Below are 25,422 nucleotides of genomic sequence, written 5' to 3'. Positions count from 1 at the left end.
TTATTTAAAAAAAAAAAAAAAGCAAAGTTAAGGGAGTCTTTTCATGTTGTATTTTTCACTTCAAGTTTTTGAAATTTTTTGAAGGCTTATATATTCAAATGTTATACAGAATATTAATTTTTGAAAAGATTTTATTTATTTTAGAGAAAGAGAGTGTGATCAGGAGGAGAGGCAAGGGAGAGGGAGAAAGAATATCAAGGAGACTCCCCACTAAGGGCAGAGCCTGTCACAGAGCTTGACCTTATGACTCAGATCATGACCTGAGCTGAAACCAAGAGTTGGACACTTAACCAACTGAGCCACCCAGGGGCGCCCAGAATATTCATTTTTAAAAGTTTTATGTCCCTTTGGTTTTAACACTATTCTTTGTTCTCTATCTTAAAAGGGAGATAGTCTAGCTTTCTCCCCCAATATCCAACAACTGTCATTCATATAATATTGAATAATACTGAGAAACTCTCAGAAGGGGAAAGAGTAAGAAAGCTCCAAAACATACACAAACATAAAATTTAGTATAGTTTCAAGATGGCATTTTAGGTGAATGGCAACTTGAGACCATAAGAAGTGGCAGGTGTTTTATCATTACATGAGGGAGCCCACCAGAAAGATCCTGGTGGCCAGTTGCCTGGAGTTAGAAGATCCAAGCAAACATTCAAGGGTAGGGAGGGGCACTGCCTCTCCTGACATAATCCCTCAAGCTGTGTAAGAGATGAGTTTATAGCAGCACCAGAAAGTTCTGGTAAACTCATCCCTGTTTGCTACTGTGAGAACACAGAACCTTTTACCAATTTACCCCATCAGAGAGAGGTCTCACCTTGTCAGTGTGCTGTAAGCCCACTTTATTATTATTTTGTTGAAGATTTTATTTATTTGAGAGAGAAAACACACGTATGTGAGTTGGGGGAGGTGCAGAGGGAGAGGATCTCAGGCCAACTTTGGGGAGCGCGAAGCCTGACCTGGGACTGGATCCCACCACCCTGAGAACATGACCCAAGCTGAAACCAAGAGTCAGACGCTTAACTGACTGAGTCAGCCAGGTGCCCCAGCTGTAGCCCTACTTAAATAAAAAAACTTCCATTTTTATTTTATGTCAGCTGGACTAGAGGTCCTTTGGCACAGCAGAGATATACTGGGTCCTCAGCATGAGACATGTAGATTGAATGATCAAAGGTGAACAGAAAGGTTAAGACCAGGTTTAAGGACCCTAGGCTTAGTTGTTCAGTTTCTTTGGCATGCCTAGCCATTCTTGTCCATGTGCTGTAGGTGTAGCTTAAGACAAAAGCACTGCACCTGTGGCAGATATTCAAGACCATTTCCCTGCAGTCCATTTCTGTTTTGACTAAGGGCAGCTTGTAGTAGCTTGGAGAAATCCACCATGGACTCTATAAATAACTGCTTTTTCTGGAATGTGGTACGCTAGGAAAGTACAGAACAGCAAGACCCTCTCCTGAACCCACTTCCTGCCGCTTTAACTTTTCATTTCTGAAGGTGAGATTGCTTCCCATTTGGCTCAGAAGTCTGTAGACGCACAGCATTAAAGTCCTGGCATGGCCAGAATAAGGCTCACAGTTGCCTTTCCTCCCAAAAATCTTCTCAAGTTTATTTTTGTCATTGTAAGAGACTTCCAAGTCAAAATATTTTTAGATTAAAGTTGCATTTTGATGATATTTCACAGTAAGTTGTGGGTTATTTCAAAGATTAGTCATTTCCCGAAATTGACAGTCTTTATTATTTTGAAATTGCAAAAAAAAAAAAAAACAAAAAACCAATTATTTGCCAATCTTAACAGCATTTTCTTTTAACAACTTAGGTGAATTTTCTGCATGTGAAGGCTCATGATGAGTCTTGTTTCCCTGTTATATTTAACTTTTGTTTCTACATTTTCTTTGTTTGTTGGCTAGGCCAACTTGCTCAAAATACTTCCATCAAGAGTCTACTACCCTTCTGGGCAAAATGGCTTTGTTACGTTTCCTCACTATGTGGATTGTCTACCTCCAGACTATACACCTTGTAAAATTTCTTTCCATAAAAGGCATAAAGGGAGAACATTTGGATTAATCCACATATAATGAAAGATGCCCAAAGTGCTCTCTTATTGCAGTGGGCCCATAGTATCATCTTGATATTAAAAAGATGATCAGTTATTGGCTAATTGACATATTATGTTAGTTTCAGGTGTACAACATAAAACAGATTTCATATCTGTGCATATTATGAAATGATCACAATAAGTCTAGCTAACATCTGTCATACATAGTTAGAAAAATTTTTTTCTTGTGATAACTTTTTTTTTTTTAAAGATTTTATTTTATTTATTCAACAGAGATAGAGACAGCCAGTGAGAGAGGGAACACAAGCAGGGGGAGTGGGAGAGGAAGAAGCAGGCTCATAGCGGAAGAGCCTGATGTGGGGCTCGATCCCATAACACTGGGATCATGCCCTGAGCCGAAGGCAGACGCTTAACCGCTGTGCCACCCAGGCGCCCGTGATGAGAACTTTTAAGATCTACTCTCTTAGCAACTTTCAAATACACAATACAATGTTAACTATAGACACCATGCTGTTAAGTTATTGGTTATTTCTATGATTTTACCAGTCCCTCCTCACCATTATTTTCTGTATATTTAGGTGAGTGCCTCCCATATTGTAAATATGTGGTACTGCTTTTGGGATAAGAAATAGTATTCACAGCAAATTTGAGATTTCCAAACATAACGGTTTGTCTGAATTTTCTTTGACTACTTTTAGAGAAGAGACCGTTTTCCTTTGTCTGTTTGAAATGAATTGTACTTACCATTTAGAAGAGTGGAAAGAGATTTCTTTCCTTCCTTCCATTTTTGTTTGTTCGTTCTTTTTGTTAACAGCTTTATTGAAATATAATGCACAATCCATACAATTTGCCCACTTAGTGTACAACTCAGTGGTTTTCAGTATATTGATGAGGTTGCTTTCTTACTAACCCCCCCTTCTGTTTATTTGATGAATTTTTTGTAGTAGATTCATTTCTTAGTCCATTAGGGCTGCTATAACAAAACACTACAGACTGGGTGGCTTATAAACATTTCCCACAGTTCTGGAAGTTGGAAGTTCAAGATCATGGTGCCAGCATTGTTAGGTAAGGGCCCTCTTCCTATCATAGACTTCTTGTGTGAGAACATGGCAGAAAAAGAGTCAAGGAAGAGCTCTTGGGTCCCTCTTATAAGGGCACTAATCTCATTCTTGAGGGTTCTGCCCTCATGACCTAAACACCTCCCCCAAAGCCCTGTGTCTTCATACTGTTATCGTAGGGGATAGGATTTCAACATAATGAATTTGCAGGGCACATGTTCGGACCATAGCAGATTCATATGTGCATTTTGTGTTTGATGCTTATGTTTTAGAAATTGAAGATGATGTCAGCGACTATCTTGTGTTAATTCAAATAATCTCTTCAAATATTTTGGAAAATAAAGATAACCCTATTAAAAATGGGCAAAATGCTATGAGCAGTTCACTAAATAGAACTATAGGTGGTCAATAAATACATGAAAAAGTGTATAACTCTTCTAGTAATTAATGAAATGAAAGTTTAAAAGCTCTCAGAAATGCTAATTTTTAAAATTAAAATATGGGGACATAATTTTAGAATCAGAAGCATGCTAAAAGATGAACAAGAAAAACAATAGTTCTTTGCTTTCCCATCTCCCTTTTCAGGCAGCCACTTCCAAATTTTGCTTGCTTCTCAAGCAGCTTTTCTTTCCTTGAAGAGAAGGCTGATTTCATTTCTCTCAGTTTGATATGATATGGTTGCCTGTTGCTTAAGACAATACCTTCTAGGACCTTGAACTCAATCTTACAGTCTAGTGTTCTAGAACTCACTAACATATAGAATACCAAACTGCTCCGAACCCAAACATTAATTTTTTTAAATTGAAACTTTTTAGATTTTTAAAAAAAATAACTATTGAATTACTTAAATTGGAATCTGAATAAAGTAATTAATCTGGAACCAAATCATAACATCAAATTCTTTTCCAAAGTTTATCAGTATTTCATCATTTAGTTTCGAGTTCCTTATGTTTCTCCATCTCCAGTTGCAGCTTTTACATTTTTAAACAGGATAAGTAATCTTTAGTTGTGACCTATTTAATGATACATTCACAAAATCTTTCTACCCTGACATTATTCTCATTGTATATTTCACTGATTAAATCTTGAATCAGATTTATTTCTTACCCAGCATTATTCTCAGAGTTCATGTTTTAATTTGTTTCCAGTAAATTTTAAGTAAAAATTCTTGCTATCATTTGTCTTTGGGCAATTTACCTTCCCTGTTAATGGATTCTGGAGAGAAATCTTCCTCTGAAAGGATACTTTCTGTTTCCTTTTTGCATTATCTGGTATGCCTCTTCCCTTAATATTAAGTGCCTCTCCTTCAGCTGAAGGTTTTTTTTTTTTCTCAACATTTGCTGCGACATGGATGGCACTGGAGGAGATAATGCTAAGTGAAATAAGTCAAATCAGCTGAAGGTTTTATGTCATTTATTAAATTCATTCAATTTTTCAGTAAGCTTTATTGCTAGGAAATTTGGCCTCGTGTTTCCAAGTACTTCTTGAACAGCTTTTGAATTTTATTTGTTTGTTTATTTCTTTATTAGAGAGGGAGGGGAAGGTAGGTGGTGGCAGAGGGAGGGGGCGGGTGGTTAATGGCAGAGGGAGAAGGAGAAAGAGAGGATCTCACCACTCTGAGATCATGACCTGATCCAAAATCAAAATTCAGACGCTTAAGTGGCTGAGCCACCCAGGCACCCCTTGAGTTTTATTTTTTTAATAGCAAAAACTCCAAAATGTGGTGATTGAAATATAGTTTGCTTTAGTTTGACTAGGGGGAATGTTTAAAAATTATGACATTTTCTTTTTTTGAATCATTACAGGTTTTTTGTTTTAAACAATGAAGCTGGGTTATTGGAGTACTTTGTGAATGAACAGTCTAGAAATCAGAAACCCAGAGGTACTTTGCAGCTTGCCGGAGCTGTAATATCGCCTAGTGATGAGGACTCTCACACCTTCACCGTAAATGCTGCCAGTGGGGAACAGTATAAACTCAGAGGTATGATCGAGATACCAGAATTGATAGTGTGATTTTCTTCTTCCCTTGAGAATTTGATGTACTTCCCTGCTTTCATTTGAGTTTTGGAAACAGAAACTACTGTCATCGATGATGCAGATACGATATTAAAAATCTTAGAATTGCTTGTGAATTTATGAAATCTGTTTTAATAAATAACCTTTCTCAAGTGGCACAATGAAGAAGTGTATTTACAATTGGCCCCTGTAAAATATTTGTGTAGACAAACCCTGACTACTGAAAAATCTAAAAACATAGCTAGATTCTTTAAATGGTATTTTCTATGTCTGCCATGGATTTGTTTTTTTACCCCTTTTCTTGATTTGGTTTACATGCCCTCTTTGAAGTTTCTAGTAACTAATACACATAGGTGGGATTTATTAAATGTTCGTATTCATTTAAAAAGTATACCTTTTGTTTAGGTTAATTTAATTTGTGTTTTTTGTTTAATTAATGCACATAAAGTATAATGCTAGCCCTAACTGGATTTGCTGCAAGAGACCTGAAAATATTGAGTACACATTAAATGCTTAATAAAGGTTATTTCTTTAAGTAAGAGCATATTTTTTGAGAAACTTAAGACATGTCAAGTCTTATATTCCTGCCTAGCTGCATGTAATTTATCCTCTTTCTGAAATATCCATATCCAGCTACTATGTTACTTAACAGAGTTGATGCTTGGGCCTTTTTCCTCCCTCCATCCAATAGGGGACATTTGCTCTAGGGAGAATAGGACCAATCCCTGGTTTTCAATTATCTATCTGTTCTTCATGCTGTAGACAGTTAGTTGTATTCCAAAAATAAATATAAAAGCGAATAACTGTTAGGTTCTTTTTATCAGCCACAGATGCTAAAGAGCGACAACATTGGGTTAGCAGACTTCAGATATGTACACAGCATCACACTGAAGCTATTGGCAAGGTATGTGGACTCATGATATTAGCACAGAAAAAGGGGGAAAGAATGTTTTATTGTATTTTTTTTATATTTTTAAATTGCAAGATTATTCATATACTATAAAATTTACCCTTTTAAAGTGTGCTATTTCGTTGGTTTTATATATACACAAGATTGTGCAACCATCGCAACTGTCTAGTTCCAGAACATTTCATCACCCTCCAAAACACCCGTATCCATGAGCATTCACTTGCATTCTCCCCTTTCTAGGCCCCTGGCAAACGCTAATCCATTTTCTGTTTCTGTGGGTTTGTCCATTCTGGGCCTTTTATATAAATAAAATCATACAGTACATGGTTTTTTGTGTCTGGCTTTTTACACTTCACATAGTTTTTTTCAGAGGTAGAAGCAAATATTATTAAATGTCCAGTTTTATTTATTCTTTAATCTTTTATGTATGCACAATACTTTCAGGGTTCATTCATGTCATTTTATGTCTCATTTTATTCCTTTTTATGGCCAAATAATATTTCAGCATATGGATACATTACATGTTGTTTATCCATTCATCAGTTGGTGGACATTTGGGTTGTTTCCATTTTGTAGCTATTATGAATAACATTTTTGTCTGGGTTTTTGTGTGAACACATGATTTCACTGAGGTGTATATTTAGGAATGGAATTACTGAGTCATATGATGTTTCTCTGTTTAACTTTTTGAGGAGCTGCCAAACTGTCTTCTAGAGTGACTGACCATTTCACATTCCCACCAGCAGTGTATGAGGGTTTCAGTTTTTCTATATCCTCACCAGTACCTGTTACTGCCCTTTAAAAAAAAAAAATTGTAATAGGCATCCTGGAATATGAGAAGTGGTTTTGATTTCATTTCCCTAATGACTGATAATGTTGATGATCTTTCCATATGCTTATTGATCATTTGTGTATCTTCTTTGGAATTTTTTTTTATTTTTTAAGGTGGAGAGGATGGTCTCAGTACTTGAAATCTGAGGTTAGAGATACCTAAAAACTAATACCTGGGCAGCATAGTTGAAGGATTCCATATGTAGGTATACCTAGGTGATAGCTTGACTTTAAAAAAAATTTTTTTTCCTAGTGCTTTTTCCCCTAGTGCTTTTTCCCCATAAGTAAATTTTAAAAAGTTTTTTGTGATTTAGGCCTACTGCCCAGTCTGCAGGAAGTTCATCACAAAAGCTTTACTCCTACTGCAAGATTGTAGTCGTTGGCAGTGATCAGAAAGTATTAGTTTGTTCTAAAGGTACTTGCATGTTAGATTAGAAAATGTATTATATTGAATATTTTTGCTTCAGTCATGGTATTTAGAAATCTGAAATTAGAAATTTCTTGTTCTAATATTAGTAAAATGTGAAAAAATATTCTCGACAGCACAAACTTGTAATCAATTTTCTAAATAAATTACAACTTTACTGTTGGATGTGTCAAATGTTTAAACTTTGAGAATCTTAAATTTTAGCATTTTTCAAAAATTGTCAAGTCTGAGGTTAATTTAATTTTTAAATCTGTTCATGTGTAAGGCTAAAGTGTATATATAATAGGTGAGAGTTAACCAGAATTTTGGAAAATGAATGATTTTCTTTGTCTAATAGAATAATCCACCTCTGAAATCACGAAGCTTCTCACTTGCGTCTAGTGGTAATTCTCCTATCTCCCAGAGGAGACCAAGTCAAAATACCATTTCTTTTTTTAATGTTGGACATTCCAAACTACAATCAGTGAACAAAAGAGCTCATTTACCTCCAGACCATCTTGTGGAAGTCAGAGAAGTAAGTATGAATTGAAGTCAAATTAAAATGCCAAAATGATCTAACTTGCTTGTTTTTTTCACACACAAAAAATTGAAATCCTGTTTGTGTCTTCTGGGGCCTTCAAATGTTTTCTGTCTACTATGCTGAGATAATTTGAAGTCATAAATATTCCCTGGTTTTATGTGATGTCCTAAGTTTCTTTTCTGTGGTGTTCTAAGTTTCCTAGGTACACTCTCATTTTTCAGTCTATATCTTTCATTTCTCAAGTAAAAGTACAGACTCCTTTGATGTAACATTTATGATCAAAAGGGTTTTTAAGCCTACTGAGAAGACTATAAGGCCAGACAAGTGATTAAAAAAAAAAAAAGATTTGTATAGACAATTTCAAACATACACAAATACAGAATTGTTAAATCCTTGATGTTGCCTTATCTCACCATTTCCCTGTTTTGTTTTTTTTTTTCCAAACTGAGTACCAAATGATTCTAGCTAGTAAAGGATCTAGTTGTTAGGTTCTAAATATTCCTGAGTTAAATTTGGTAGAGCTAATAGATAATCTGTGTAGTGAGTGGCCTCACACAAGTATGTGATTGGAAAGTAGAGGAATATTTTAATTGCCTTTTAAGATAATTGTGGTTATTCTTCTTTGGTACTCATGAAAACTTAATAGTAGCAATTTTCTAAGTGTTAGATGCAGTGCAGAATCTAATATATATCCATGGACTTTCCATATGCTGTTGCGTGAAAATCTATTGGTCTGTCTTGGCACTTGGAATGTATCTTTAATCTGTGCATGATTTTGTAACACCGTGCATCAGTCATTTGGAAAATATGATCTCACAGAGTGAGGCAAGTCTTGTAGATGTTGATCTATTTTATCATGCAATGTCAGAAATTCCCATTCATTAGCGTCCTCACCAATCTCAAGAAAAGGCTTTTAGTATTTCAGTTGTCAAGCTTACATGGTAACAGATAAAGGTTTCCCAAAATTCTTTTCATTTTAAAGCTCAGATTTTATAATTGGCAATAAATACTGTTGGCTTTTTTTGAAGTGATAGGGTTTTTTTTTTTTTTTTTAATTTTTGGGATGTCTACCACATACCTCCAAGTCTGAATATCTATAGTTTCTAACAGTCATTCTGTAAAGGAAAAACACTCCTATGTTTCTCTTCTTTTCTGCTATAACACTCTACAGTTCTGTACTGTGGTCACCAACTGTTGGGGTTTTCCCACCACCAAGCAATTCTCTAATTCTCTCTGGACACCAGCTGTGTGTCCTACAGTTTAACTCAATTTCGACACTGTCTACCTGAGGTAGTGTCAGATCCCACAAGACTGCCCTCACTTTAGACATCACTTGCAAGTTCACATTCTCACCTGTGCCTCTGACCAACCTGCTATAAAGAACTCAGGAACAGACAGATACAAGAGATGCATAGGGCCAGATATCGGGGGAAAGGCCTGGGGCTTCCACGCCTTTTCTGGTTGTACCACCCTCCCAGTACCTCCAAGTGTTCACCAACCAGAAGCTCTCTGAACCTCCTCTTTTGGGATTTTTATGGAGGCTTCTGTAGGTAGGCATGACTGAATGATTCCCTGTTGGTGATTCATCATCCAGCCCATGCTCTCTCCTCTCTAGAGGTTGGCGGGTGCAGCTGAACACATTATACATATCTGTTGGTTACATATCTACATAATTGTTGGATCATAGATTATAAATTATTTAACTCTATATTTAACTCCAATAAATATTGCCCAACTATTGGCAAGAGTGATTGTACTATTCATAAGTTTGGATTATTAGACATTAGTCCTACCATTTGTATACAAAATATTTTACACACACAAAGCACATACGTATATGCATGTATAAATACGTACATATAGGTATCTTCATATCCACTCTTTTCATTTAGAAACCTTTTTTTCTGATAAGGGCGAATGTTTGATCTATTGCTATGACATACNTTACACACACAAAGCACATACGTATATGCATGTATAAATACGTACATATAGGTATCTTCATATCCACTCTTTCATTTAGAAACCTTTTTTTCTGATAAGGGCGAATGTTTGATCTATTGCTATGACATACGTTTTCAGGGTCTATTTCATGTACGACACCTGATTTGTTTGGTAGGATATTTACATCTTTCTTTTACTAGCCCTCTGATGAACTGTATTAAAAATCATCTGGAACAGTGTCTCTGAAAGCTAAAAGAATTTCTCTGTTACAGAGGTTCTGTGTGAATTAAAATAGTGTCTAAAAGATAGGCAATCTGAGAACCTTCTGCTCACAATTGAGTAATTAAGCATAATAAATTCAATTTTCAGTTAAAAATATTGGGTTGCTTATCAAGCATTGTTATTCTATTGGCTCTCTTAGGAAAAGTAAACAGAGCTCTTGATCAAAGCAGAGTGTATTAAACTCTTTTAACCTGAAAAGTTTATATCCAGCACTTGCTGTACAATCAGGCTAATGGTACCAGAAAGTTAGATTAGAGAAAAGGAAGCAGGAGAACCATCATATTCTCAATGTAGGTTCAAATTGAGCCTGACTAGAGGTGCTGAGATGAAAGAGGTTAAGAGCCCAGACTGGGAACTAATTTACTTTGTAATGAAATATTTAATGCTGCTATTGAAGAAGATCCAGAATGTTCTTCTAATGACTTGTACGAATGTATACTATTAATAAAAGTTTTGTCAAGGCTTTTGAGCTTTGTTGCTTCTAAAGAAAAAGTGCAGCTGCCAAAGATTACCATCTTTTGCACAATTGATAAGCACTGTTAAATAGTGCTCATTAATTCAGAATAGCCAAACATAAAGTAGGTTTCTAAGCCTAATATATCCTAAAAATGGCTCAGAAGCTGAGTATGGTAATTAAAATGGAAACTGTATGTATACGTGATACATAGAAATCATGAGTGGGACACACGGAACTGTTGTTTTCCTTAGATGATGTCTCATGCTGAAGGACAACAGAGAGACTTAATTAGGCGAATTGAATGCCTTCCTGCTTCTGGCCATCTTAGTTCCTTGGACCAGGATCTCTTAATGCTCAAAGCTACTTCCATGGCAACTATGAACTGCTTAAACGACTGCTTTCATATTCTCCAGTTGCAGCATGCATCGCATCAGAAGGGCTCATTGTCTTCAGGTAAGTTACAGATTAAGAGTAGGATTTAACCTTAAGGGCCAAAACATGGAAAGATTGCATTTGTTGTAATTCTAACTCCTAAAAAATCTTAAGAAGAAGAAAAAAAAAAAAACAACGAGCCTCTTGATTTTTTTAATTATCACATTAATGTTAAAGAAAGTCTTATTGTGTCCTTTTTAGAATCTAAAATGATTTTAGGCCTAATGTTTAATATAATTGAATATCTCTTTGGAGACCTCAACTCCATATGTCGAAAACTGAACTCAAAACCTACATCTCGTTTGTTTGTGCTAAAATTGGTGGCATCGTTATTCATCCAGTCAACCTTAATAGAGATATCGGGACCATTTCTTAACTTTTGGCTTAGTCTGCTGTTCATTATATCCATACTGACCCAGAGATATTAAAGTCTGTCAGTCACTTTTCAGTTTGAAAAATAAGGTGTACATTTAGTATTTGAGAGTACTTATTTGTTGAAATTAATCTACTGGGGAAAATAATGTTACTGCATGTGAGGACAAAAAAATGAGTTTTTCTATTTAATGAGATGAATAAACTCATGTTTCTTTATTGAGATATAATAGACATATAATATGTAAGTTTAATGTGTAAAGCATGTTGATTTGATACATATACACGTTGCAACATGATTACCAAAGCTAATGCCTCAGTCATATCACACAATTCTCACTTTTTTGTGGTGAGAAACCAAGAATAGGACGCTCAGTGGACTGAGCCACCCAGGCACCCCTACCGTAGTCAGATCTGAGGTGATACAATATGGTTTCCATCCTCATGGATGCCTACTTAAATCAATATTTCAAGCTAATAAACTATGTTTAATGTCAGTTGTAGGTATAGACGAGTAAGCCATGTATGTTTCCCATAGGGAACTCATAGTCCAGTTGGGAATGAACATGTAAATACTTAACTGTAATACGGGAAGTGTTGTTTACAACGGGAACAAAATGGTTTGGGCGAATATATGAATGGACCAATACTTCTGACAGAAAACGGTCTGGGAAAGGCTTGGAAAAGCTATAAAAACCAATTAGCTTAGGGGTAGAGAGCGAGGAGAGGGTGTTCAGAAGAGATGGACTGGCATAAGTTGTGAGTTGTGAATATGGACTGGGGCCTTGGAGAAATTGTAAGTAATATATAAATTTTTTCCTGTTTAGAAAGAAACACACATACCTGGGGCGCCTGGGTGGCTCAGTCGTTAAGCATCTGCCTTCGGCTCAGGGCGTGATCCCAGCTGGGATCAAGCCCCGCATCAGGCTCCCTGCTCCGCTGGGAACCTGCTTCTTCCTCTCCCACTCCCCCTGCTTGTGTTCCCTCTCTCGCTGGCTGCCTCTCGCTGTCAAATTAATAAATAAAATCTTTAAAAAAAAAAATTAGGAACTATTATACAATTGAAAAAAAGAAAGAAATCATGCATTAGCCTACCAACCAGATATTGCCACTGATAATAGTAGTACATACACCACCAAGTTTTCTTTCCTCCTTAGTTTTTGTTTGTTTTACCCATCGTTATTAGAAAATATCGTTATTAGAAAATATGTTTTTATCTTATACTTTTAATGTAATATCAAGAATATTTTCCAATTTATGTTATGCGTTTTGTAAACACAGTTTTTGTTGGCTGCATTATATTCCTTTGAAGGGATAATTCTTTGGTTTACTTGACTGTTCTCCTGTGTTGAACATTGGAGGAGTTATCTTGAGCTGTGAAATTTGGTTTAATTCTAGTGTTTATAATAATAATGTCAGGAAAATGATAGTTTGTTTTCAGTTGATGCTACTTAATTTTTACAAAGCATATCAGCTAGCACAGTGCTAGATACTAGATGCTTAAAACTTGATTAATTAAATGTATATAATTTTTTAATTCTTAGAAATTTCATTTGTGTAGTTTAATACACAACTATTTTTAAATGATTGCTTCATGATTAGTGAAGCATGTACAATATAAATTTGCATTTTTTAGTTAAAAAATGAAAGAGACTGTAAACTTTATAGAAGTGTTTAAAGTAAAAGTTGTTCTCCCTCATTACTATGTTTTGGAGCATGGATTTGTGAATATTTGGTGGAATTGATTAACCAGTATTGGTATTTCTTTTTTTTTTTTTTTTTAAAGATTTTTTATTTATTTATGCGACAGAGACAGAGATAGAGACAGCGAGAGAGGGAACACAAGCAGGGGGAGTCGGAGAGGAAGAAGCAGGCTCATAGCGGAGGAGCCTGATATGGCTCGATCCCATAACGCTGGGATCACGCCCTGAGCCGAAGGCAGACGCTTAACCGCCGTGCCACCCAGGCGCCCCCAGTATTGGTATTTCTTACATAAGCAGTCATTTTCCAAATTAGATCTGTAGAAATTTAATCTTCAGTCAGTTGAGAATAAAAATAGAACTGTGGAAAGAAAAACTGAATTACTTTTCACTCAAATTTTGAGATGACAAAAGAAATGAAATCTAAATTTAAATTAGTGTTTAGTCCTATAAGGTCTTAATGTATGTTGTCCAAGGGATCATTGATTTAGAGGAGTCTTGAGACCAAATGATTGGTTTGATAAAGAGTATTGTGGTTTCCAATCAATTGAGCAATCTCTTAAAATGGATCTCTTATTTAGTGTTTTGTGCATTTTATTTTTAGAAGTAAAGACATCTAGATATTGATAGTAAGAATAAACATTTTAAGGTAGGAGCAAAACGTTTTCATTTCTTTGGACTTTTGAAACTGGGCTCTTGAACTGGGTTATTCCCTGAGAGACTGGCCTGAGTAGCAAGGCAGGATGCTCTGGTAGCCTGGTAGGTACTTAGTAATTTATTCCTGCACTGAAGTCTGATATTTCATTATAGACCAAGTAAATTCCCTAGTCTTTGTAACTTCTGCTATAGTAGTCTAACATCTCTAATTGTAGCATTCTAATAATCAAGCTTCTGTGAAACCTAGATCAGCCTCTGAAATCAAATGGAACATTTTCCATTATTGATTAGGCATAGAATCCACTTTGTTAAACTAGTTGAGGGTAATAAGAGACATTTGAGTCATTAACTGAGAAGATGACAGGTCTCTAAATGTGACCACTGTCTTTCACTGGGTCAGCTATTATTTATTTAGTAGAAAAGCCTTTCAGTTTAAAAGTATATGGACCTTCTTTATAGGATTAAAAAACAAGAGGAATGGACATGTATTTGCAACACTTACATTAGATCAAGGTGGTTATCTTGAATGGTTAGAAAATTGCTACTGAGAGTAACGTTCAGTCCCAAAACGAAGAAAATTCTTCTGTTTCAAAATTCCAGGCTCCTCCCGTAATTGTGACTCCCTAATTGCATATTTTTTGATCATTAGGGAGAGGAACAGTGTGTTTTACAGAAAGGGTAGCAAGTCAGCTATTCAGGGCAGGAATACATTATACTGTACAGATTTCCCAGAAGTTCAGTCCCATTCAGGGTGAATTCTTTTAAAAGGTGTCTCATTTCAAGTTGTAAGTTGCTCTGTTGTAAAATACCCAATCATGGTGCTCATGCTAATGAGCTACAAGTGGTTGTTTGCAGAGTCTCTTAGCAGGTTGAATTGCTTTTAGTCTTGTGGGCTCAAAACAAAATTGTTTAATAAAATCCACATCTGCTGAACTTTCCAGATTATGAGCAAGTTTCAGCGAAAGTTTTCTCTTACTTCATCAGGAACGACAATCGAGTGGTTAGAACCAAAGATACCTTTATCAAACCACTATAAAAATGGAGCTGACCAGCCTTTTGCCACTGAGCAAAGTAAACCAGTGGCGGTCCCAGAAGAGCAGTGTGTTGAAGAGTCTGGACCATTAGCAAGGGTAAGGTAATGTGAAAATATGGTTTTGATGTAAAAACTAGGAATCACTGGAAAGGTTCAGTTCTCTTTCCATTGTCAGAGCGTGCAAGTCATCCTAACACCACCAGTGCAACATTCTTGAGACTCTAGACATTGTTTTTCTAACTTAAACAGCACTGGCTTTAGAAGAGGTCTGTTGTATAATACCAGTACTCGTTGTGTTTTGCAGGTTAAATTATGTGCCTTTTTTTTTTTAATTTTTTTTTATTATATTACGTTAGTCACCATACAGTACATCCCTGGTTTCTGATAAATTATGTGCCTTTTTTAGTTTGGGCTCACTTGATAAAACTGTATTTAAAAGTTGCAATTTGCATGTTTTTATTTTTCTAGAGAATAACTTATCTAATATAAGATTATTTGCATAATATTTCTCTCCTACATTTCTTCTTAAATCTTAATTTAACATTATTAGATGCTTACTATTTAATTTACAAGTTTAAAAACCTCCTACTTAGTCTTTTTTGTTGTAAGCACTTTTTCAAACCAGTTTTTTTTAAGTGTTACTCAAAATAGCATAGTCTCAGGGTTTTATAATATTTTTGTAAGTATTATCTATTCCATATTTCTCAGAAGCTAAAAAATGTCTTATTCTAGTCATAGTTCCACCACTGTAAAAAATCATATTGATCTTTTGCCTTTTGTGTTTTTTTTTATGGTCATTATAATTACATAGTTTTATTTTAAGCTCTTTTTACTTGATACTTCTAAGCATTTTGTCTGGCCTATATAATTACAATTTTAAACGTTGAAGTAAGCTATTAAATATCTAAGCTCTTTGTTATTTTTTTTATTATAAATAACACTATGTCATCTTATCTGCTGTTTTTTCCCTCCTCTTAATTTGTATTATTTCTTTAGGTTATAGTCCCAAGTGGAATATTGAGTCAAGAGTAATGCACAGCTTATGGTTATTTATATATTAATAAATTACTTTTTAAAAGAAGTACATGGGGCGCCTGGGTGACTCAGTGGAGCGTCTGACTCTTGATTTCGTCTCAGGGTCATGAGACCGAGCCCCCAGCTGGCTCTGTGCTCAGCAGGGAGTCTACTTGAGATTCTCTCTCTCCCTCTCTGCTCCCCCACCAAATAAATAAATAAATCTTAAAAAAAAAAAAAGTGGTAGTACATGATGCAGAGGCTTCCAAAACTGGCCAAGACCTTGGCTTAACGAGGCAGGCGATGGCATTAGTGTGGACAGAAGAAAAACAGTATGAAATAATTTTTTTTCCTTTAACTTTTTGACCAGATCATTTCTAGAGTCAAGCAGTTAGTATTTATTAAGCTATTCTAGTGTATGACAAGTCCAGTGTTAGGAATTAGAGGAGACACAAAAAAATCAAAGACATAATTCTTTCACTGAAGAGACTTAATAATCTGCTTGGAATCAGAATTACATATACACTGAAACAATGAGAGGATAACATGAAGCAGCATTTTTTTTTTCTGTCTTGATACAGTTTAGACTGTTGGGATATGGGCATTGAGAGAAAGAAAGAGAGGTGTATTGAGTAGAGTGGATGAGGAATGCTTTGGAGAGAGGGTGGAATTGGAATCAGGCTTTGAAAGAAGACAGGATTTGAAGAGGAGAGGAGTAGTAGGATAATCTCAAGGTGGAGGAATAACAGGAGCCAGGGATACAAGGCAAATGTGCTTATCGTGGTGAAAGCTTATCTGATGGTTTTAAACCCAGGTCCTGTCATTTACTGACATGTGGACCAATAATTAGCCAGTTAGTTTCGATTTTCTCATCTGTAAAGCAGGGGTAATAATATCTTACAAGATTGTTATGAACATAAAATGAATATAGCAGAGCACCTCGTTTATGGAAAATGATCACAGGGTGATTGGATTTTATAAATCCAGATGACCATTCACTGCATTCTCTGGAGAGTGATAATCCCTGGAGCCACTGCTCCATAAAATACAATGTAAATTGTGCCTCCAAGGAACATAAAAATCATACAGAAGAATTTAGTCTTAATGTAATAGATGAGAAAATCATGAGCATGGGGTGTTTAAGAAAATTGGTATTGATACGACCTAGAATTAAAGTGTCGATAGAAGGCTATGGAGGTAGAAATGAAGACAAATGAATAGGTAATGTGCATTTCAAATGAAAGTCAGGTGGACTTGTGATTGACTGGTTGTAGGGTTAGATGAAAGATAACTCCCAAGTTTGTGAACCTAAATGACTAGGTAGAATTCACAAAGTTAGGAAGACTAGGAAGAAAGAGCCTTTGAGAGAAAAAAATTGGTATGGTTTATGAACATGTTGAATTTTTAACGATTGTATTTTTAAGTAATCTCTCTACCCAGTGTTGGGCTCAAACTCAACAACCCCAAGATCAAGAGTCGTATGCTGTACCAGCCAGGAGCCCCTGAACATGATGAATTTTATGTGAGAGGAGGATATATGATTGTAAACATATATGAAAAGCAATTAGAAATAATGAAACCAAAGCTTTGGAGAGAGAGCAGGACTAGAGACATAATTTGCAAGTGAAAATTACAAACTGTAAATCATATACTCTAACATCTTCACTCTTCTCAATGAGAATACAAAGCGTTTTGGGGGTTAGAGAGGCATAAGTTAAAGGTGGGACACAGATGGGGAGGAGAAAATTGTTATATTTCCAGATTTATGTATGTATGTATTTATTTTATTTGAGAGAGAGAATGCATGAGAGGGGGCAGGGTCAGAGGGAGATGCAGATTACCCGCAGAGCAGGGAGCCCAATGTGGGACTTGATCCTGGGACTCCTGGCATCATGACCTGAGCCGAAGGCAGACACTTAACCGAATGAGCCACCCAGGCACTCTCCAAATCTTTTGAAATAGTGAGTAGACCAGATATATCACCTAGTCTAAGTAGAAAGAAATAAGTGCACAGATACTATTTTTAATTGCAAAGACACTAGACTACTCAAGCACATCAGAATAGACCTGAATTTTCTAAAAATTTCACACATGCCTTCTTGAAATATGAGTGTTAATGCAAGCTGGAGACAGACATGTAGTGGGGGAGATTTTGCTGCCAGGTATGGAAAAAGTAAACCCTAGTAAGGCTAGAATGAAGCCCACAGTTCCTTTGTGCCCAAGTCAGAAATCAGAAGGACAAAGATAGGGTTAGTAGGAGTTTGGTGGAATATTGGGGTTTCCTTTTGCCATGCAGTGTCCAAATACTATGAATTCTTAGAAACCCAACAGCTCTTGCCACTGTCTGCTAACCATTCTGGATTTATAGGACAATTACACATTTGAGCACATTCATTTGAACTTTGGTAATGCTTTAAAACTTAAGCTTTTCTTTACGAAATGGATGATGACCTTTAAGAAGAGACATTTCAAAAAGAAAGGAAAGCTTCCAAATTCTTGCATTCACACCAATATTTAGAATCAGTAATTAATTGAATTCCTCTTTTTTTTGTTCCAATAAACAATATGACTGTTTTTCTAAAAACAGCAAGAACTATACTCTTTTAAATATTTTTTCTGCTAGATTATGTTTTATTTCTTTAATATTATTTTCATTAGAGGAAGTTCCAAAGTGCAAAGTAAACTTTGTATTATATAGTAATGTTAAGGTTATATTTGTATTACTAATCTGTGTCCTAGGTTCTGACTCCAAATGTAATGGTATCTCTTCAGAGGGTTGGAGAACATTATTTAATTGAGACCTGATAGGGGTTTTCTCGACATTTCTCAAATGAGTAATTATATTTGGTATCCATATGTAGAGAGGAGGATGATCAACTTTTCCCCCATTGTATAGTGAATAAAGATTCACAAGTATACTTAAAACTTTATTAGACCATATTGTACAACTGATTAGAGTAGGCGACAGGAAATACTTCCTGACAGACTCACTAGCCATTGAAAAGGGGAATTTAGAAAGCTTTTGGGATCTCTCCTTAAGGTTGTAAAAACAGAAGTAGTTCTGATACATACAAACCATAGTTGTCTGTGTTGTCTTAACATGAGGAAATGAATAGACCATTAATTAAATTATCAGAATTTGAGCATAGTAGGTTTGCTTGGTAAAAGGGAAGAGGAAAAAGGAGAAAAAGACAAAAGAATGACAGAAACCCATTATTCTTTAATTCTGTTGCTGTGTTTTATATTTTGTTCTTAATAATTTTTAATATTTGAGAACATTGTATTCTTGATTTTATGCCTGATTAGGATTGTTTTTTGCCTAGCTACAGTGAACAGATGGGCTTCTCACTTGATAGGATTTAATTGTATGAAGAGAAAATCAGAGGCAGAGACATCAAAATCATTTCCTTTTTAAAATCCTCATAACTTAGTGCTCGCTTTGGCAGCATATATACTAAAATCCTTATAACTTAAAGTCTATTGTAATACCAAAGCTCTCTTGTACAAAAGTACAAAAAGAGGTACCACTGACAGAGCTGGGACCCCGCCCTACATACACATGAGAAGTGAACATAAAGATTCTACAGAATCTTGGAATTTGAAACTGTTATTTGAAATTGGTTAAGTAGGATTAAGAAATTAAATTTCTTTTAACCAATTATCTGGAACTAAGATGCTGTTGAAGGTAAACATTTTCAGTTTTTCAAGAGAAAATGATTGATCAAAGAACTGTGCAGAGAACCTTTTTGTGTCATTAAGACAACATGAGCAACTGTAGGGTTTCCATATCTGCACCTAGAATTCTCTTCAACCCTGCAGTTTCTTCCTGACATCTCCAAGAATGAATGAATATCAAAATATAGATTATAGTAGTAAGACTTGACATGTACACTTTAAAATTTTATTTGTATAGTTTTAGCTTTATTTATTTTTTAAGATTTTATTTATTTGGGGGCGCCTGGGTGGCGCAGTCGTTAAGTGTCTGCCTTCGGCTCAGGGCCTCATCCTGGCGTTCTGGGATCGAACCCCACATCAGGCTCCTTTGCTGGGAGCCTGCTTCTTTCTCTCCCACTCCCCCTGCTTGTATTCCCTCTCGCCGGCTGTCTCTGTCACATAAATAAATAAAATCTTTAAAAAAAAAAAAAGATTTTATTTATTTGTTTGTCAGAGAGAGGGAGCACACGCACAAGCAGGGAGAGTGGGAGGCAGAGGGAGAAGCAGGCTCCCTGCTGAGTAAGGAGCCTGATGTAGGACTCTATCCCATGTCCCTGGGATCATGACCTGAACTGAAGGCAGATGCTTAACCGACTGAGCCACCCAGACGTCCCTAGTTTTAGCCTTAAAAAAGGGCAAATATTGGGGTGCCTGGGTGACTTAATTGGTTCAGTGGCTGCCTTCGGCAGGTCACGATCCCAGGGTCCTGGGATTGAGCCCCACATCGGGCTCCCTGCTCAGCCGGAGTCTGCTTGTTTCTCTCCCTCTGCCCCTCCCCCTGTTCATGTTCACTCTCTCTCTCTCAAATAAATAAATACAATCTTAAAAAAAATGGGGCAAATATTTTATTCTCAAAGCATCTTCAACTTAAATTATAGGTGTTGGTGGTGGCTCCAAACAGGTGGCCAATCCTGCAAAGCCTGAGATTCAATATAAGACATTTTTCACTCTTTTTGAAAAATCCCATGTTTACAAAATATATGTATTTTATATATTATTTTTATGTCAAAACCACAATATGTTCAATGTAAATGATAATGGACTCATATGATGGAAATCTGTTTCATGGCTAAGTGATGTAAGGCATATTTTTACAAAGATTATTGCTCATTCCCAGATTCATTTAGGCCCAATATAAATGTGTTCAGGTCTGCTGTTCATGCTTTTCTTCTTTTTTTTTTTTGTAACGTGGCTGTGAAGTCTGTCCTTTAATTAGCAATGAAGTCTGTCCTATCTGTTTGCAAAGCTTGCTGTTTAATCCAATCTCTATATTGAAAAGAAAGAAAACACAAGAGCCTTCTTGCACAAAGAAGCAGTGACAGAAAAGAGACTTTTATTCTTAATGGATCTTAATAAGCACTTATAACGCTAGATTTTTGCTTTGACTTCAAGGAACCTGAAGAAATCAATGCAGATGATGAGGTAGAGGATACATGTGACAACAAGGAGGATGACCTGGGAGCTGTGGAAGAGCAGCGTAGTGTCATCCTGCATCTCTTGTCACAGCTGAAGCTGGGCATGGATTTAACGAGAGTAAGTACCGGGATAACTGGCCATGGAGATCAGTAGGTCACTAGGACGACCTGTAATTGTTTATGTTGTTAGGGCTTTTTATTCTTTATGAATTGGTTTCTTAATGTGTTGTTTTTTTCAATATTTTATTTTTTAAGTAATGTCTCTACCCTGGGTGGGGGCTTGAACTTAGAGCCCCAAGATCCATGGACTGAGCCAGCTAGGTGCCCCTGGTTTCTTAGTCTTTTGATGAGCATTTCTTATTTCATAAAAAATATGACAATTATCTTGTGCAGCAGGAAATCACATGGCAAGTAGACACCTATAATCTTGTTTCTGTACAAATAAAAGAGGTCCATTGGTATACAGAACTGGAGAATCTAAAGAAAAGGGTATAATCCCAGAAAACCATGAAAAACATTGACACTTCTACTTTACTCTTACTTGCCATGTTGGATAGTACATTTTGGATGTTATCTATAACAAAGGTCAGCAAACATTTTCTGTAAAGAGCCAGATAATAAATATTTTTGGCTATGCAGACACAGGTCTCTGTTGGAACTACTCAGCTTTGCCTTTATAGTATGAAAGCAGCCACAGATAATATGTTGGACTAGGCATGGCTGTGTTCCAACAAAATATTATTTATAAAAACAGGCCAGATTTTCCCCAAAGGCCATACTTTGCGGTCCCCTGGTCTGTAGCCTTGCTTACTTTAAAAGTGTGGTCTGAATTAACTAGATGTGGGAATTCTTTTACAATGGACACATATTATCAAATCACTTTAAATATCTTACAGTTTTATTTATCAATTATACCTGACTAAAACCGGAAAAAAAAATATTGTTGTCTGAAGACTAGTAGCATCATCATTGCTGGAGAACATGTTAGAAGTTCTGACTCTCAGCCCCCAACCCCAAGCTTAGAGGACCAGATCTATATTTTAATAAGATCCCCGTGTGTTCTTATATATGTTAAAGTTTGAGAAACACTAATCTACATTTTTTAATTTTAGGCCAGTCTTCCATTTCCAGTTTATCTAATTACCGTGTCTTCATTTATTTTAGCAATCAATCTGTGACGTTAATTTGAAAAGGAAATTAGGTTCAGAACCTATGTATGTCAAATATTACTACTGTGGGATTATGTACTTAGAATTACTACTGACACTACTTTGGATTTGTATGGAATTTCAGAACTGACATCAGGATATATATTTCAAATTAAGGATTTTGATGTCAGTGAAGATAGTGAAAGTGTAGATTAAAAGTGACTTAAGTAAGATGTAACTTAAATAGAAAGCATTTTGCCTTTCATCTTTACTTTGAAGCATCTCAAAATCAAAACACATTTCTTTCTTTACTTGCAGTGATTACAGGGGAGTTTTAAAGAAAATGGATTGAGTTAAAAGCCTACTAAGAAACAGACATTTTAGAAATTAAAGAAACCCATTAATCTTTCCTCTTTCATCTAACCTTAACATTTCAACTGGGTGTCATTTCTATTCTAGAAATATTTTCATATTAGTGGTTCAGAAAAAACTATTAGCTATAAAATCAGTTAAAATGAATAATGATATGAAAGGTTTGGTTATTCTGGTGTTTGCTGTCCCTAGTAGATTTAGGTTTATAAGTCATAAAAATAATATGGGGGTTTATGAGGCATAAGAACATTTGAAAAGAATATGCTGTGATAGTAATCCAGATGGTAAAGCTTTCTCTAGGCATGATAACTATATATAATACAGCTTCCCCACATTTGTTCCTTGTTAATTAAAGATATAAATACATATATAGTATTTATGTATAAAATCATCAACATTAACCAACGATGAATTATGAACATTAGCATAACATTGAAAAGAATGGTACTTTTTGAGTAACATTTAAAAATCTTGGTGACTGAACTGCAGTCACATCTACCTTCCTTTCTAACAAAACACTGATACAACAAATACTTTTTGAGCGCCTCTTATATTCCAGACACTGTGCTAGGTGCTGGAACTACAGCAGCAAGAAAGGTAACCATGCTCCCAGCCTGCATGTTGTGAATAAGTAATAACTGTTCATCTTGTTCCTTTTTAAATAATATTATGGATTCTGTATAATTATACAGTTCACAGAAAGTTTGGGAAAATAAAGGAAAAAATCTCCTGTGATTTCATTACCCTAACAACACAACACTCAGTTTTGAGAATTCTTTCCAGTCTTTCTTCATATAATGTAGTTTATTTCCAATTTTGTTAACATTTCCTTTTTTCAGTTAATATTCTTTCTTTCTGAAATGTATTATACACAGTCTTCTGTGTGTATAAACAGTTTAAAGAACTGATTTGGGCTCAGGTCATGATCTCAGTGTCATGAGATTGAGCCCTACATCATGGTCCACACTGGGTGTAGAGCCTGCTTAAGATTCTCTCTCTCCCTCTCCCACCAGCTCTCATGCACACACTCTTAAATAAAAGTTGTTGCTTTTGTCTACATTCCTGGTATCTTTAGGTTTGTCTTTATGTAAAATATATTCAATATAATTTTAATGGATTTCAGAAGAAAGTGCAATTAAGATGTTTGTGTTCAGTCCACCATGAAATGAACCTAAAACATTAGTATCTTTTGTATTAGTTGTATCATCTTCATAACCATCTTTTGTTTCCCCCATAACCATCTTTTTATTTTTATTTATTTATTTATCTATTTTTAAAGATTTATTTATTTATTAGACAGAGAGAGACAGCCAGCGAGAGAGGGAACACAAGCAGGGGGAGTGGGAGAGGAAGAAGCAGGCTCCCAGCAGAGGAGCCTGATGCGGGGCTCGATCCCAGAACGCTGGGATCACGCCCTGAGCCGAAGGCAGACGCTTAACGACTGCGCCACCCAGGCGCCCCCATAACCATCTTTTTAAATTACATAAAGTTTATCAGGTGGAAGTTCCATATTTAAGTTTGCTAGAACCACAGTTAAAAGCAACCACAGTTGCTAGATTTTAATTTTATTTTCACATTTCTTTTTCTTTCTTTATATTGTTTCCTAAGGCTAAATTTCTAGAAGAATGATTACTAGGCTAAATGGATATGAATATCTTTGGGCTCTTGAAAAATATAGGATTACTTTCTCAATTTGTTGAACCAGTTTGCAGTGCCTCTCCAATTCTGCTCTAAAGAAAACTAATCCACAGGGTGCCTGAACCGACCTATTCAGTTGGTTAAGGGTCGGACTCTTGACCTCGTTTGGTTCAGGTCCTGATTTCAGTGTCGTAGATCAGGCCCCGAGCTCAGCTCAAGAGTCTGCTGTAGATTCTCTTCCCCCCCTTTGCCCTTCCCCCTGCTCAGAAGCACTCTTTCTCTCTCTAAATAAATAAAATCTTAAAAAAAAAAAAAAGATAAAGTAATCTTCCTTACACTTAACCTGGCTTTCGGTGTCAAAAGTACCCTTTTTGTGTGTTTTGGGGTTTTTTCCAGTGAAAAAATTTAGATTCAGCCACCTGGACTTCCATTTAGATGATCCCAGTTTTGTTGTTGGCCATATCCAAAGCATCATGGTCAGGAGCCATTTGAACATACCCCTTATCTCCATCAGGGCGGATCAGGGTGGCCCCTCAATGTCGTAGAGCTTCCTCATAGCCTGTTTGATCTGGTGCTTGCTGGCCTGGACATCTGCAAGTGTGCTGTTGTCTTCTGTTTTATTCATGGTTAACTTGGTAATCAGGGGGAACTTGATGACAGCATAGTGGTGAAGCTTGTTTCTCACGGGGGCACTCTTTCAACAATATTTGGGCTACTTTCAGAGATGTAGTATCTTGGTGCGTTGGAAGGTAGGTGACATGCAGATTTTCTTTTTGCAGATTTTCTTTTTCTGTGCATATGACTGTTGGCACCTTTCAGCACCACTTTCTTGGCCTTCAGAGCCTTTGCTTTGGCCCCTGCTTTGGGTGGGGAAGGGGCGGGGGATTCCTCCTTCACCGTTGGCACCATCTTCATGAAAAGCGAAAGTTCCCTTGAGGGGTGCCTGGATGGCTCAGTAGAGCATGATCTCTGGGTTGTGAGTTCATGGCCTTCATTGGATGTGGAGCCTACTTTTAAAAAGTTCCCTTCTTGGGGTTCCTGGGTGGCTCAGTTAAGTATTTGCCTTTGTCTCAGGTCATGATCCCAGGGTCTTGGGATAGAGACCTGCATCGGGTTCCCTATTCAGCAGGGAGTTTGCTTCTCCCTCTGCCTCTCCCCCCAGGCTTGTGCTCACTTGCTCTCTTGCTCATGCTGTCTCTCTCTCAAACAAATAAGATCTTTAATTAAAAAAATAAATAAAAAATAAAAGTTTCCTTCTTGAAAACAGTTCTCTTGTGCTTAAAATTAAGTGTAAGGTAAAATGTTTGCTTTGATCAGTGATCTCTGTAGTCTGTCTAGTTTCAGGGAGTGAAAATATCTCTTCTCTTCTCTCATCTTAATCAGTCATCTGTAATTTATTTTTAAAGTAGGAAAGGAGGGGCGCCTGGGTGGC

General features: G+C 36.2%; 1 protein-coding gene across 1 annotated transcript in view; it reads left to right on the top strand.

Moving 5' to 3' along the window:
* The window catches only part of OSBPL11 (oxysterol binding protein like 11), an 84,695-nt gene that overhangs the window by 31,666 nt on the left and 27,607 nt on the right, over nt 1–25,422 (top strand). Inside the window, exons 3-8 of the mRNA XM_002916768.4 lie at nt 4,914–5,089; nt 5,949–6,028; nt 7,630–7,806; nt 10,747–10,948; nt 14,641–14,786; nt 20,810–20,950. Coding sequence (XP_002916814.2) covers nt 4,914–5,089; nt 5,949–6,028; nt 7,630–7,806; nt 10,747–10,948; nt 14,641–14,786; nt 20,810–20,950 — 922 coding nt within the window. The remainder of the gene's footprint in view (nt 1–4,913; nt 5,090–5,948; nt 6,029–7,629; nt 7,807–10,746; nt 10,949–14,640; nt 14,787–20,809; nt 20,951–25,422) is intronic.

This window comes from Ailuropoda melanoleuca, chromosome 1, assembly GCF_002007445.2.
Source record: "Ailuropoda melanoleuca isolate Jingjing chromosome 1, ASM200744v2, whole genome shotgun sequence".
Classification (NCBI taxonomy): Eukaryota; Metazoa; Chordata; class Mammalia; order Carnivora; family Ursidae; genus Ailuropoda; species Ailuropoda melanoleuca.
The sequence above is the reverse complement of the archived record's forward strand: the minus strand, read 5'-3'. Positions and strand labels throughout refer to the sequence as shown.